This window comes from Salvelinus namaycush, chromosome 17 (genome assembly GCF_016432855.1).
Source record: "Salvelinus namaycush isolate Seneca chromosome 17, SaNama_1.0, whole genome shotgun sequence".
Lineage (NCBI taxonomy): Eukaryota > Metazoa > Chordata > Actinopteri > Salmoniformes > Salmonidae > Salvelinus > Salvelinus namaycush.
Genome location: NC_052323.1, coordinates 30,254,668 through 30,268,535, shown reverse-complemented (window position 1 = coordinate 30,268,535; position 13,868 = coordinate 30,254,668). Strand labels below are relative to the sequence as shown.

At 42.9% G+C, this 13,868-nt stretch overlaps 2 protein-coding genes across 3 annotated transcripts in view; one reads left to right on the top strand and one right to left on the bottom strand.

Moving 5' to 3' along the window:
* Positions 1 to 9,670, bottom strand: part of LOC120062519 (proton-coupled amino acid transporter 1-like) — an 83,061-nt gene extending 73,391 nt beyond the window's left edge. The window contains exon 1 of one of the 2 annotated variants that reach the window (XM_039012556.1): positions 9,491 to 9,670. The gene's annotated coding sequence lies outside the window, so the exon portion shown is untranslated. The remainder of the gene's footprint in view (positions 1 to 9,490) is intronic. The other variant, XM_039012557.1, reaches the window with a different exon arrangement.
* Positions 9,671 to 10,313: 643 nt separating this feature from the next.
* Positions 10,314 to 12,722, top strand: LOC120062079 (copper transport protein ATOX1-like). Its single transcript, XM_039011884.1, has 4 exons — positions 10,314 to 10,424; positions 11,744 to 11,816; positions 12,028 to 12,184; positions 12,326 to 12,722. The coding sequence occupies exons 1-3, from the start codon at positions 10,416 to 10,418 to the stop codon at positions 12,153 to 12,155; spliced, it is 210 nt and encodes a 69-aa protein (XP_038867812.1). The 5' UTR covers positions 10,314 to 10,415; the 3' UTR covers positions 12,156 to 12,184; positions 12,326 to 12,722.
* Positions 12,723 to 13,868: the final 1,146 nt, after the last annotated feature.

Here is a 13,868-nt window from a genome sequence, read left to right as displayed (position 1 = left end):
AGAGAGGAAGTCCGCTTTGTGTAGTGTACAGTATATCCACTAGGGGGCTTGGGGAACCAGAGTAGCTGGCCAAGCAAGAGGAGCCTTGTGTTGTGGATATCCACTAGGGGGAACCAGAGTAGCTTACCAAGCAAGAGGAGCCTTGTGTTGTGGATATCCACTAGGGGGACCCAGAGTAGCTTACCAAGCAAGAGGTGCCTTGTGTTGTGGATATCCACTAGGGGGAACCGGAGTAGCTTACCAAGCAAGAGGAGCCTTGTGTTGTGGATATCCACTAGGGGGAACCAGAGTAGCTTACCAAGCAAGAGGTGCCTTGTGTTGTGGATATCCACTAGGGGGACCCAGAGTAGCTTACCAAGCAAGAGGAGCCTTGTGTTGTGGATATCCACTAGGGGGACCCAGAGTAGCTTACCAAGCAAGAGGAGCCTTGTGTTGTGGATATCCACTAGGGGGAACCAGAGTAGCTTACCAAGCAAGAGGAGTCTTGTGTTGTGGATATCCACTAGGGGGACCCAGAGTAGCTTACCAAGCAAGAGGAGTCTTGTGTTGTGGATATCCACTAGGGGGACCCAGAGTAGCTTAACAAGCAAGAGGAGCCTTGTGTTGTGTATATCCACTAGGGGGAACCAGAGTAGCTTATCAAGCAAGAGGAGCCTTGTGTTGTGGATGTCCACTAGGGGGAACCAGACTAGCTTACCAAACAAGAGGAGCCGAGGCACTCTTTTTGACTCTAGCTAGCGACGATGTTTAAACTTCCGTATCTGATGTTATGCCTGTTTACAAATCCTAGCTATATACCGGGCTAGTCTGGTGTTCTATGCTTTTTGACGCTACTTTTTAGCCACAGAAGCAAACATGTCTCTTTTTGAATTGCAACTTCTAGCGTTTGAACAACAACAGCTTGAACTGCTATTACTAATGAGGAGGAGAAGGGGGGGGGGGGGGGAAAGACTGAGAAAATGGCAAGTTCGTCGGGACAATGGAGAATTACACGTCTCTTGTCCAACCTATGCGAAGCATTGACGAGGAAAGACATTTTCAATATTTTCGGATGTTGTTTGCCAGATTTGACGACTTGCTTCAGCGGCTTGCCCCTCACATCTCGCACAAGATAATGCACAGCTAGCCAGTAAGTACTGCAGAAAGGTTGACTGTGACCCTTCGGTTTTTGGCACTGAATATTTCCCGTTCAATGTCTCCCATCCAGAAAAGAGCTGATTTCACATGTTCTAGCTAGGTCTGCTAAACATAAGATCACAAACACACACTGACTGTACAAAAGGACTCATATCGTATCTGGCATATTGCTGTCTGTCTGACAATGTTTCACATGAACACAAAGCCAATCCAGTTGTCTGACAATCGGTGGGACACACACCAGCGGCAGCTACACTCCTCGTCTCCTTAACCCTTTTCAGATTGCAAACATACCGGTCCCAAATCTTTCTCCATGTTTCTTTAATATCGGTATTGGTGTTCACTTCGTGATATCTCCCTCCAGCTGTCTTTTGCTTGCCTGTCTGAAATACAACCACATCGACGAGGTCCTCGTATTGTCTCACCAGCTCGCACAGACGCTCCTCCAAACTGGACATAGACATAATTGTGCTTAGCAAATCTCTAAATAAAAAGCACAAAAAAGGAAGCTTGTAAGAAGTACAAGCGTGTTTATACCAGAAGTAGCAGAACGTCCATCTCTTCTGTGTTTATACCAGAAGTAGACGAACGTCCATCTTTCCTGTGTTTATAGCAGAAGGGATACCGGAAAAAATGTGATACAGACACAGCGGCGGGACTTCCGTTGAAAAGAATAAAATAAAACTGCCCCTCAGTATTCGCAAGGAATGATACGTCCAAAGACGGCGCGTATTACAAGGAGCCATCCCCTTTGTGACGAAAAACGACATTGCAACACTGTGCTACGCTCCGTTGGCCCTTATTGCGTTTTGACTGTAAACACCTTTACTCTTTTAACTCAACATACGCTGGCGTTACTGTTTACTATCTATCCTGTTGCCTAGTTACTTTACCCCTACCTATATGTACATATCTAGCTCAATTACCTCGTACCCCTGCACGTCGACTCGGTACTGGTACCCCGTGTATACAGCCAAGTTATTACCTCATACCCCTGCACGTTGACTCGGTACTGGTACCCCGTGTATGCAGCCACATTATTACCTTGTACCCCTGCACGTCGACTCGGTACTGGTACCCCATGTATACAGCCAAGTTATTACCTCATACCCCTGCACGTCGACTCGGTACTGGTACCCTGTGTATACAGCCAAGTTATCCTTACTACTTACTTATTGTTAGCCACTCCTTGGGCTACAATACCTATTTTGCCAATTGGCCTGGACCCCTTTTACTACACGAAGTCCTGCTAATCCATCACGACTGGACTACTGATGTAATCTGCCCGAGGGTTCTTTTTGCAACAGGCCCCTCCGTCGCGATGTCCCCTGAATGCCCATCTGCTAGCCTGCTAGCCGCGGTCCACTAGCTTTCTAGAGCATATCGGACTGTTAGCTGAATAGGTCCATTGGCCAATTTCTTGGGCAACTATACCCATTTTGCCAATTGGACTGGGCACCTTTACTACACGGAACCCTACTAATCCATCAATGCTGGTCTGCACGAGGAGGCTCCGCACAAGGAGGCTACAACAGACGTCTTACGTCGCGACCTCTAAGGCCCTTCTGCTAGCTTGCTAGACCTGGCCCGCTAGCTGTCTGAATCGCCGTGTCTCCAGCCAGCTTAACTACTCACTTGGACCCCTATGATCACTCGGCTACACATGCCTCTCCCTAATGTCAATATGCTTTGTCCATTGCTGTTCTGGTTAGTGATTATTGTCTTATTTCACTGTAGAGCCTCTAGCCCTGTTCAATATGCCTTAGCTAACCCTTCACTTCCACCTCCCACACATGCAGTGACATCATCTGGTTTAAATGATGTTTCTAGAGACAATATCTCTCGCATCGTCACTCTATGCCTAGGTTTACCTCCACTGTATTCACATCCTACCATACCTTTGTCTGTACATTATGCCTTGAATCTATTTTATCGCACCCAGAAACCTGTTCCTTTTACTCTCTGTTCTGAACGTACTAGACGACCAGTTCTTATAGCCTTTAGCCGTACCCTTATCCTACTCCTCCTCTGATGATGTAGAAGTTAATCCAGGCCCAGCAGTTCCTAGCTCCACTCCCATTCCCCAGACTTTTGTACCTGTAAAAGCCTTGGTTTCATGCATGTTAACATTAGAAACCTACTCCCTAAGTTTGTTTTATTCACTGCCTTAGCACACTCTGCCAACCCGGATGTCCTAGCCGTGTCTGAATCCAGGCGTAGGAAGACCACCAAAAACCCAGAAATTTCCATCCCTAACTTTAACATTTCCCGACAAGATAGAACTGCCAAAGGGGGCGGAGTGGCAATCTACTGAAGAGATAGCCTGCAGAGTTCTGTCATACTATCCAGGTCTGTGCCCAAACAATTCGAGCATCTACTTCTAGCAATCCATCTTTCCAGAAACAAGTCTCTCACCGTTGCCGCTTGCTATAGAAAACCTTCTGCCCCCAGCTGTGCCCTGGACACCATATTTGAATTGATTGCCTCCCATCCATCTTCAGAGCTCGTGCTGCTAGGTGACCTAAACTGGGACATGCTTAATACCCCGGTCATTCTACAATCTAAGCTTGATGCCATCAATCTCAAACAAATTATCAATGAACCTACCAGGTACAACCCCAAATCCGTAAACACGGGCACCCTCATAGATATCATCCTAACCAACTTTCCCTCCAAATACACCTCTGCTGTCTTCAACCAAGATCTCAGCGATCACTGCCTCTTTGCCTGCATCCGTATTGGGTCTGCGGTCAAACGACCACCCCTCATCACTGTCAAACGCTCCCTAAAACACTTCAGCAAGCAGGCCTTTCTAATCGACCTGGCCCGGGTATCCTGGAAAGATATTGACCTCATCCCGTCGGTAGAGGATGCCTGGTTATTCTTTAAAAGTGCCTTCCTCACCATCTTAAATAAGCATGCCCCTTTTAAAAATGTAGAACCAGAAATTGATATAGCCCTTGGTTCACTCCAGACATGACTGCCCTTGACCAGCACAAAAACATCCTGTGGCGTACTGCATTAGCAACAAATAGCTCACGTGATATGCTACTTTTCAGGGAAGTTAGGAACCAATATACACAAGCAGTTAGGAAAGATAAAGATAAATTTTTCAAACAGAAATTTGCATCCTGTAGCACAAACTCCAAAAAGTTCTGGGACACTGTAAAGTCCATGGAGAATAAGAGCACCTCCTCCCAGCTGCCCACTGCACTGAGGCTAGGAAATACTGTCACCACCAAAACATCCACGATAATTGAGAATTTCAATAGGCGTTTTTCTACGGCTGGCCATGCTTTCCACCTGGCTACCCCTACCCCGGTCAACTGCCCTGCACCCCCCACAGCAACTCGCCCAAGCCTCCCCCATTTCTCCTTCACCCAAATCCAGATAGCTGATGTTCTCAAAGAGCTGGAAAATCTGGACCCCTACAAATCAGCCGGGCTAGACAATCTGGACCCTCTCTTTCTAAAATTAACTGCTGAAATTGTTGCAACCCCTATTACTAGCCTGTTCAACCTCGCTTTCGTATCGTCTGAGATCCCCAAAGATTGGAAAGCTGCCGCGGTCATCCCCCTTTTCAAAGGGGGAGACATTCTAGACCCAAACTGCTACAGACCTATATCGATCCTACCCTGCCTTTCTAAGGTCTTCGAAAGCCAAGTTAACAAACAGACCTTCTCCGCTATGCAATCTGGCTTCCGAGCTGGTCATGGGTGCACCTCAGCCACGCTCAAGGTCCTAAACGATATCATAACTGCCATCGATAAGAGACAATACTGTGCAGCCGTATTCATCGACCTGGCCAAGGCTTTCGACTCTGTCAATCACCACATTCTTATCGGCAGACTAAACAGCCTTGGTTTCTCAAATGACTGCCTCGCCTGGTTCACCAACTACTTCTCAGACAGAGTTCAGTGTGTCAAATTGGAGGGCCTGTTGTCCGGACCTCTGGCAGTCTCTATGGGGTGCCACAGGGTTCAATTATTGGGCCGACTCTCCATACAACACTCCTTCCGTGGTCTCCAACGGCTCTTAAATTGTAGTAAAACTAAATGCATGCTCTTAAACCGATCGCTGCCTGCACCTGCCCAGCATCACTACTCTGGACGGTTCTGACTTAGAATATGTGGACAACTACAAATACCTAGGTGTCTGGTTAGACTGTAAACTCTCCTTCCAGACCCACATTAAGCATCTCCAATCCAAAATTAAATCTAGAATCGGCTTCCTATTTCGCATCAAAGCATTCTTCACTCATGCTGCCAAACATACCCTCGTAAAACTGACTATCCTACCGATCCTCGACTTTGGCGATGTCATTTATAAAATAGCCTCCAACACTCTACTCAACAAATTGGATGCAATCTATCACAGTGCCATCCGTTTTGTCACCAAAGCCCCATATACTACCCACCACTGCGACCTGTACGCTCTCGTTGGCTGGCCCTCGCTTCATACTCGTCGCCAAACCCACTGGCTCCAGGTCATCTACAAGTCTTTGCTAGGTAAAGCCCCGCCTTATCTCAGTTCACTGGTCACCATAGCAGCACCCACCTGCAGCATGCGCTCCAGCAGGTATATCTCACTGGTCACCCCCAAAGCCAATTCCTCCTTTGGCTGCCTTTCCTTCCAGTTCTCTGCTGCCAATGACTGGAACGAATTGCAAAAAAAAAAAAATCGCTGAAGCTGGAGACTCTTATCTCCCTCACTAACTTCAAGCACCAGCTGTCAGAGCATCTCACAGATCATTGCACCTGTACATAGCCCATCCAACTACCTCATCCCCATACTGTATTTATTTAGCTCCTTTGCACCCCAGTATCTCTACTTGCACAGTAATCTTCTGCACATCTATCACTCCAGTGTTTAATTGCTATATCGTAATTACCTCACCACTATGGCTTATTTTATTGCCTTATCTCCCTTATCTTACCTCATTTGCACACACTGTATATATACTTTTTTTCTACTGTATTATTGACTGTATGTTTGTTTATTCCATGTGTAACTCTGTGTTGTTGTATGTGTCGAACTGCTTTGCTTTATCTTGGCCAGGTTGCAGTTGTAAATGAGAACTTGTTCTCAACTAGCCTACCTGGTTAAATAAAAATACTCATTGTGTACTTATTTCCTTGTATTATTATTTTTCTATTATTTATTTCGCTGCATTTATTTCTCTCTCTGCATTGTAAAAGGACCCTTAAGTAAGCATTTCACTGTTAGTCTACACCTGTTGGTTTATTAAGCATGTTGCAAAAACATATATTTGATTTTGAGAGTGGCGGGGGGAGGGGTTTGGTGTGTGTGTGTGTGTGTATAAAACAGAAAGGAAGAGGCAAAGCGAGAGGTTTCACTCTGGCCAAAATCTCTCAAAATAAGACCAATGCCTTTCTATGGGCTAATTTTGTCGTCTGCCTTCCCACTTTCGTGACAACGACTCCCATTGTTAGGACGGAGGCATCTCGTCATTATATACAGATCTCTGGTGTAAAATGGCAAGGTGCACACAGCACAGCAGGAGTGAAGGAGACAAGACCAAAAAAAAGAAACAACTTGATTATTGTGATACAGGCATTTGGAATATAGCTCCAAAAAACATGAATTACATATATATTGCCTTAGTTGAGATCTGGTGACGGACAAACAACCTTTATTTTAGCAGTTACCTGTACATTGTGTGAAAACTGCATGGCCACTAACCCTTACTTTGCATCTGAATATAAACATGCTTGGATTAGCCTAAAATGTTGAAGAACCTGGCACAGTGATGTCAGACGTCATTACTCATTTACAGTGCATTCGGAAAGTATTCAGGCCCCTTGAATTTTTCCACATTTTGATACGGTACAGCCTTATTCTAAAATTGATTGGTATGTATTTAAAAATATATATTTAATCTACACACAATACCACATAATGACAAAGCAAAAAACATTAGATTTTTTTGCAAATGTACTAAAAAGAAAAAAATTGAAATATCACATTTACATAAGTATTCAGACCCTTTACTTGAGTCTTCTTGGGTATGACGCTACAAGCTTGGCACACCTGTATTTGGGGATTTTCTCCCATTTTTCTCTGCAGATCCTCTCAAGCTCAGTCAGGTTGGATGGGGAGCGTTGCTGAACAGCTAATTTCAGGTCTCTCCAGAGAAGATCGATTGGGTTCAAGTCCGTGCTCTGGCTGGGCAACTCAAGGACATTCAGAGACTAGTCCCGAAGCCACTCCTGTGTTGTCTTGGCTGTGTGCTTACGGTCGTTGTCCTGTTGGAAGGTGAATCTTCGCCCCAGTCCTGAGTAGGTTTTCAACAAAGATCTCGTTGTACTTTGCTCCGTTCACCTTCCCCTCGATCTTGATTAGTCTCCCATTCCCTGCCGCTGAAAAACATCCCCACAGCATGATGCTGCCACCAACATGCTTCACCATAGGGATGGTGCCAGGTTTCCTCAAGACTGACATTTGGCATTCAGGCCAAAGAGTTCAATCTTGGTTTCATCTGACCAGAGAACCTTGTTTCTCATGGTCTGAGAGTCTTTAGGTGCCTTTTGACAAACTCCAAGCGGGCTTACATGTGCCTTTTACTGAGGAGTGGCTTCCATCTAGCCACTCTACCATAAAAGTCTGATTGGTGGTGCTGCAGAGATGGATGTCCTTCTGGAAGGTTCTTCCCTCTCCACAGAGGAACTCTGGAGCTCTTTCAGAGTGACCATCCGCTTCGCCCTTCTCCCCCGATTGCTCAGTTTGGCCCGGTGGCCAGCTTGGTGGTTCCAAACTTCTTCCATTTAAGAATGATGGAGGCCACTGTGTCAAAGATTTTTATAACTAAGCCAAGATAGACCACAGCTTGTCGTTTCCAACAGGAACAAATGAGTCATAGTGGGCAGAACAAGCAAGGAGGTGGGCAGAGCCAAGCACGCGCTAGCGATATCCTATTGGCGCGTTCTAGTATACATCTACATATTTCCGTTAGGGAAAGCCTAATCTGTGAAGTGCGCATGTGCAATAACTAAATGTACCTTTGCACTCGTAAACAGTACGATTTTTTACAACTTTTGTAAAGGGTAAAGTCTACAAAACTTAGTCTGTTCTGTTCATAACAGACTTTACTTTTGGGAACAAAGAACTGTATTGAGATCAAATGTGTAATTGATGGGAAGATTTGCATGTCAGCCAAAATCAATTTTATTCCATCTTCTCCCACTGCCTGACAGTGGGCTTCCTCTCATTACCATATTTGGTAGTGAGTGGAAACGCCAACCGGATGCTTCACATTTATACATCCAGTGAAATATCTGTCTCATTGTTCTGTGACTGTGTTCTTGGGGACCTTCAATGCTGCAGAAATTCTTTGGTACCCTTTCCCAGATCTGTGACTCGACACAATCCTGTCACGGAACTCTACGGACAATTCCGTCGACCTCATAGCTTGGTTTTTGCTCTGACATGTACTGTCAACTGTGGGAGCTTATATAGACAGGTGTGTGTGTGCCTTTCCAAATCATGTCCAATCAATTTAATTTACCACAAGTGGACTACAATCAAGTCATAGAAACATCTCAAGGATGATCAATGGAAACAGGATGCACCTAAGCTTAATTTCAAGTCTCATAGAAAAGGGTCAGAATACTTATGTAAATAAGGTCTGTTATTTTTTTAATGAATTTGTAAACATTTCTAAAGACCTGTTTTTGCTTTGTCATTATGGGGTATTGTGTGTAGATTGATGAGGGGAAAAAAACGTAACAAAATGTGGGGGGGGGGCAAATCAAGGGGTCTGAATAGTTTCCGAATGCGCTGTATGTGGACACAATAAGGATACATTAACTGATCATCAATGAACAGAATTACCAATAAAAGGGCTTTCGCACAGTAGCTGTCAGTTAGCTACTGTAGCTACTTACCCACAGCTATCCACTTATTTTACTAGTAGACAACAACAAAAAAGCTTTTGGTATGACGTTAACTAGGTACTGCACTTTATAGTAGCAAGGCTATGACCCCCTTACGAAAAAAGATTGCAGTAAGGGTGCAGTATAACTGCAGTAATTCTGCAATTACTGCGTCCAAAATACCACAGTCGACTGCAGTTAGTACACTTTTACTGCAGTTTAAAAACTGTCATATTGTTTTGAATGGTCTCAAAGCCATTATCAGAAACCGTTCTGTTGGGGCTGTATTCGTTAGCCAAACTAGCCTATATCAAGTTACAACATCATTGTTTGATCACATATTACAGCTATACCACCTCCAGCTGGATAATGTTAGTTGACAACACATCCGTTTGTTTTGCATGCTCCAATCCTGGCTAATTAGCTAGTCAGTTTGCCATGATTATTGTATGTTAATTCACCTGTAAAGCTGTGATTCCTGGCTCGGTAGTATTTACATCAAAGAAGTTAGCTGGAGAGGCATATCTTGCTAAAGCAGTATTTTTCCTACCGTCGATATTGTACTGGTTGTGAGAGGAAGAGGCGATCTCTGGTTCAATTACAAGTGAACTGCTAGTGCTACCTATCTGAAGACCCCTTCCGAAACACAGGGGGTTTGGTCACATGATCTGGAAGATGCCGCATATCAGCTGATTGCATTTTGGGTGCTTGGTTTTGTAGCTAGCTAGCTGGCTTGTTAGCAAACTAACTTTCCATCAAAATTAAGTCAATTATCGTTAGTGTGAAATCATGCCGATTGTCTGGTATGAAACATCACCCCAAACATTGAATTGGTCAAGTTGCTACAAGCGTGAGCCCTGCGTGTTGTCCCATGGAGCAAGCTGGGCTAGTTGTTATTATCAGAAAATGCGCGCCATAATCTATCGTTATTGTGATATGTTTCTTTTTCGCGGTCTCTCATATTTGGTTAATTTGTAGCAGTTTTGTAAAAAAAAAAAAAAAAAATCCACAATGTTCCAAGCTTCCAAGCCCGTATTCCGGTGTGACGTTTTAAGGGCTCTGGAAAAGTTACCTGCAGCAATATTTTTATGAAAAAAAACGACTTCTCCCCAAATAATGTAATTTGAAAGTGTTCTGCAAAATAATTCTATTGATATTAGTCAGTATAATTGTGCACTCGTCCCACCAACTTTCTACATGTAAATATTGAGTCAAATATGCAAAGTTACTTTCACCAATATCTAGCAACGTGTCGATGGTCCCTAACATTGATGTACTTTAGCTAGCAAGCAAGGCAAGGCAGCAACATATTCAGCAGCTAGTTCGTCGTGCAAGCGTTGAAAGAGGAGAAAGTCCATTGATCTTACGCTCTACCTCAACAGCAACATGACGACCGTGAGATATTGAATAAATTCGCACATTGTTATTGTTACATAGTGCTGAGATTGGACTGCAGTGCTTTATACATAGCTAGTTAGTCTGATTAATCATGTTGTAATGGACAATTAATTGGTGAACTGCATAATGCCTGCAAAATCGTGTAATTGTTCCTTACAAGCCAGAATGTTTAATACCATTTATATTTAAACGTACTCGACCGGTTGTCTGTGCGGTTTGTCCTTGAGACAAAATATCCACAGGAAAGTATAGTTTACCTAAATCAGTATCTGGGCGTTAGGGACCGAAAGCTCCGATTTTAAACTCTCATTCACCAGCTTTACAAGCGTTATGTCAAAATACGTTCGTTGATCACCAAATATGGAGTTTCGTTGAGCAACTATCTTAATTTACCCCCGTAACGGCCGGTATGTACTTCGAAAAAAGGTCTACATAAAAATGTACAAGCAACTGAAAAAAAATTGCCTATTTGGAACCTCCAATGTATTGAGCTGTTGTAGATTTCCCGACCTGTGCGTGGCAGTAATGAGTGTTTTTCGGTTGCTTGTACATTTAAAAAAAAATATATATATATATATATATATATATTTAGATGTTTTCTAGAATTATATAGTCATATGAACTCCATATTTGGTGATCAACGAAAGTATTTTGACATTTTATAATGCTTTCAGAGCTGGTTAAGGGGAGTTTGAATCTGCGCTTTCTGAGTATTAGAGAGGTCTCTAACACTTAGATACCGGTTCAGATAAACTACTTTCCTATGGAAGTATAGTTCTTTTTTTTTTATTGAAGATTTTTTTGTTGAAGATTTGAAATCCGATTAAAATAAAATTAAAATAACACAACACAAATGTTCTCCATCCTCCCCTGATACAGAAAAACATGGTGTTTCATTGTCATGGCATGCTTGGTTCAACAGCTATTGATGAGAGAACCGAATATCCAATACAACAACAAAAAATATCGGTGCAGACCCGAACATATACCTAGCTGCTTTATAAAAAGTCAGGTAAACAATGCTTTCCCGTGGATATTTTGTCTCAAATTTCAAGCAACTGAAGAACAAAATAAGCTGCACAGACAACCGGTGTAGAGTAAATTTAAATGTAATTTTATTCCACATTCTGACTTGTAAGAAACATTTACACGATTTTGCAGTCATTAGTTTCAGGCTGTATATACCATTTAATTGTGTATTACAGCCTGATTAATCAGACTAATAGCTGAGCTAGTCATTGCTTGCTAACTGATTAGCTGTCCCATACTAACATGAGAATGATGCATAACTCCTGGAATGTGAATTATTCCCACAGAAGCAGGAATTCTTTGTGGACATGACATGTGAGGGATGCTCTGGTGCAGTTACCCGAGTCCTCAATAAACTGGGTGAGTGTCTCTTATAGCTAAATGTCACAGCAAATCCAGCATTCTGAAACATCTGGAAGAGGTTGTTAAACAGCACTCGCATCCACACACACTTTGTTGAGAATCGTGTACTTTGGTTTCTATAAATTCAGCAAATATAGATTACTTGTCATATTGACTGGCTTGTTAAAATTGTTTCATTTTCTCTTTCTGTCTTATTTGTTGGCTTAAGGTGGTGTCCAATTTGAGATCGACCTCCCCAACAAGAAGGTTTTCATTGAGTCTGACAAGGACACGGACGTGCTTCTGGAAACACTTAAGAAGACTGGAAAGGCAGCTAACTACATCGGGCCCAAGTGAAGAATCATCCTCTTTCCTTTATAGAACAGGTGAACTCTCACCGCCTAAATATATTAAGTGACAATCAATTCAATATCGACCAAAACTTCCCATCCATCCCTACATGTCTTTCCTCTTCTCACCATTTGCAACCTACTTTTAGCCTAATTGTTCTTGTTTCTGTGTGTTAGCTGTTGGGTTGGTGCTTATCTGAAGGATGACAAGGAGAAGAAAGAACCCTCTGACTGCAGAACAGTCTTGCTGTCGTGTCTTCATGGATCACTGTAATGAGCTCGCGCTGTCCACTTTATTTAAACACTATTATTTATGCATTTATGGCACCCTATGGACCCCAGTCACTATATAGGCACTATATACGGAATAGAGTACAGTTTGGGACACATCCACTATGAAAATCCAGTATGATTGCTGACAAAATTAAATAGATAATGTACCTCTATGGGTTAATGTTAGGCCTACTGTTATGTAAATTCGATTATGTAAGATTGAAGTCAGTTTTGTCTTAATGAAGCAGCTATTGTAATTCACGTTGATTTGGACAGTTGGGGGGGGGGGGGGGGCAAATCATCCTGTGTTAAGGTTTCCTTTCATCTCTGAATATTGTTCATGTTTACCCATACGTAAAATTAAAAAGTTGATTCTAGTCACCTGTTCTCTTATTTGTAATACAAAGGACAGCCTTCCATAGAAGGTGTAACTAAAAAGCTGTTTGTTATCCCAACTAGATACTGCGCAAATGCAAAAAAAAAAGGGGCCAGCATACAGGTTTTAGAACTTCCTATATTGCGTGAACATTATTTTAGTGTGGGCTCCCGAGTGGCGCAGCTGTCTAAGTCATTGCATCTCAGTGAAAGAGGCGTCACTACAGTCCCTGGTTCGATTCCAGGCTGTATCACATTCGGCCGTGATTGGGAGTCCCATAGGGTGGCGCACAATTGGCCCAGCGTCGTCCGGAGTCGGCCGTCATTGTAAATAAGAATTTGTTCTTAACTGACTTGTATAGTTAAATAAAGGTGAAATACATTTTTTTTTTAAAGTCTTGCCAGATTTTGATGTGACACGTTGTGCCACTGGGTGGTAGTGTTAGTTCTTGGTTTAATTTGACCGGAGGAGCCATCCCTGTCAGCAATTCCATGGAATTAGACTTCATTGTCTTGCACAATGACATGTACATTTTTGCCATGCAAACATCAACAGTTTTCATCAAAGATAAATGATTGAGCTGTAATGCTCCAATGCAGTGATAAATCCTTTAGTGTTCACGTCAGCTACTTGAGACATTTCATAGCCTACCCGAGAGAATATTGAGGAGTTGTGCGGCAATGGCTCTCCTACCTCTGTTGAGCGCTGGTCTGATTAGTGAAGAGAGCAACGAAGGAGAGGGCACTGGAGCCAGAGATGAAGATCCAAGACAAACTATATGTACCTGATAATGAATCAAATACAGTAGGACCTCATAGGTATCTGACATTCATGCCATCAACTTAGCCTATGTTGTCATTTGTACACACAGTAGTAGGCAGTCAGTCAGCCATTACCGGTACATTTGTTGGGTTATTTAGAGAGAAACATCCACCATTTTTTTTAAACAGACTAGGACTGAAGTTATAATATACTTTAATTGAGGTTATATACTGTAACTGAAGCTATATACTTTAATTGTAGTGCTACATTGAACTGTTGTTCTCTTAGATGAAACGGGTGTGTATGTCA

Bases quoted from the DNA above. Each gene is read 5' to 3' on its own strand.
- LOC120062079 (XM_039011884.1), top strand. The intron at 11,817-12,027 runs GTGAGTGTCTCT...TGTTGGCTTAAG, and splicing joins CCGAGTCCTCAATAAACTGG to GTGGTGTCCAATTTGAGATC.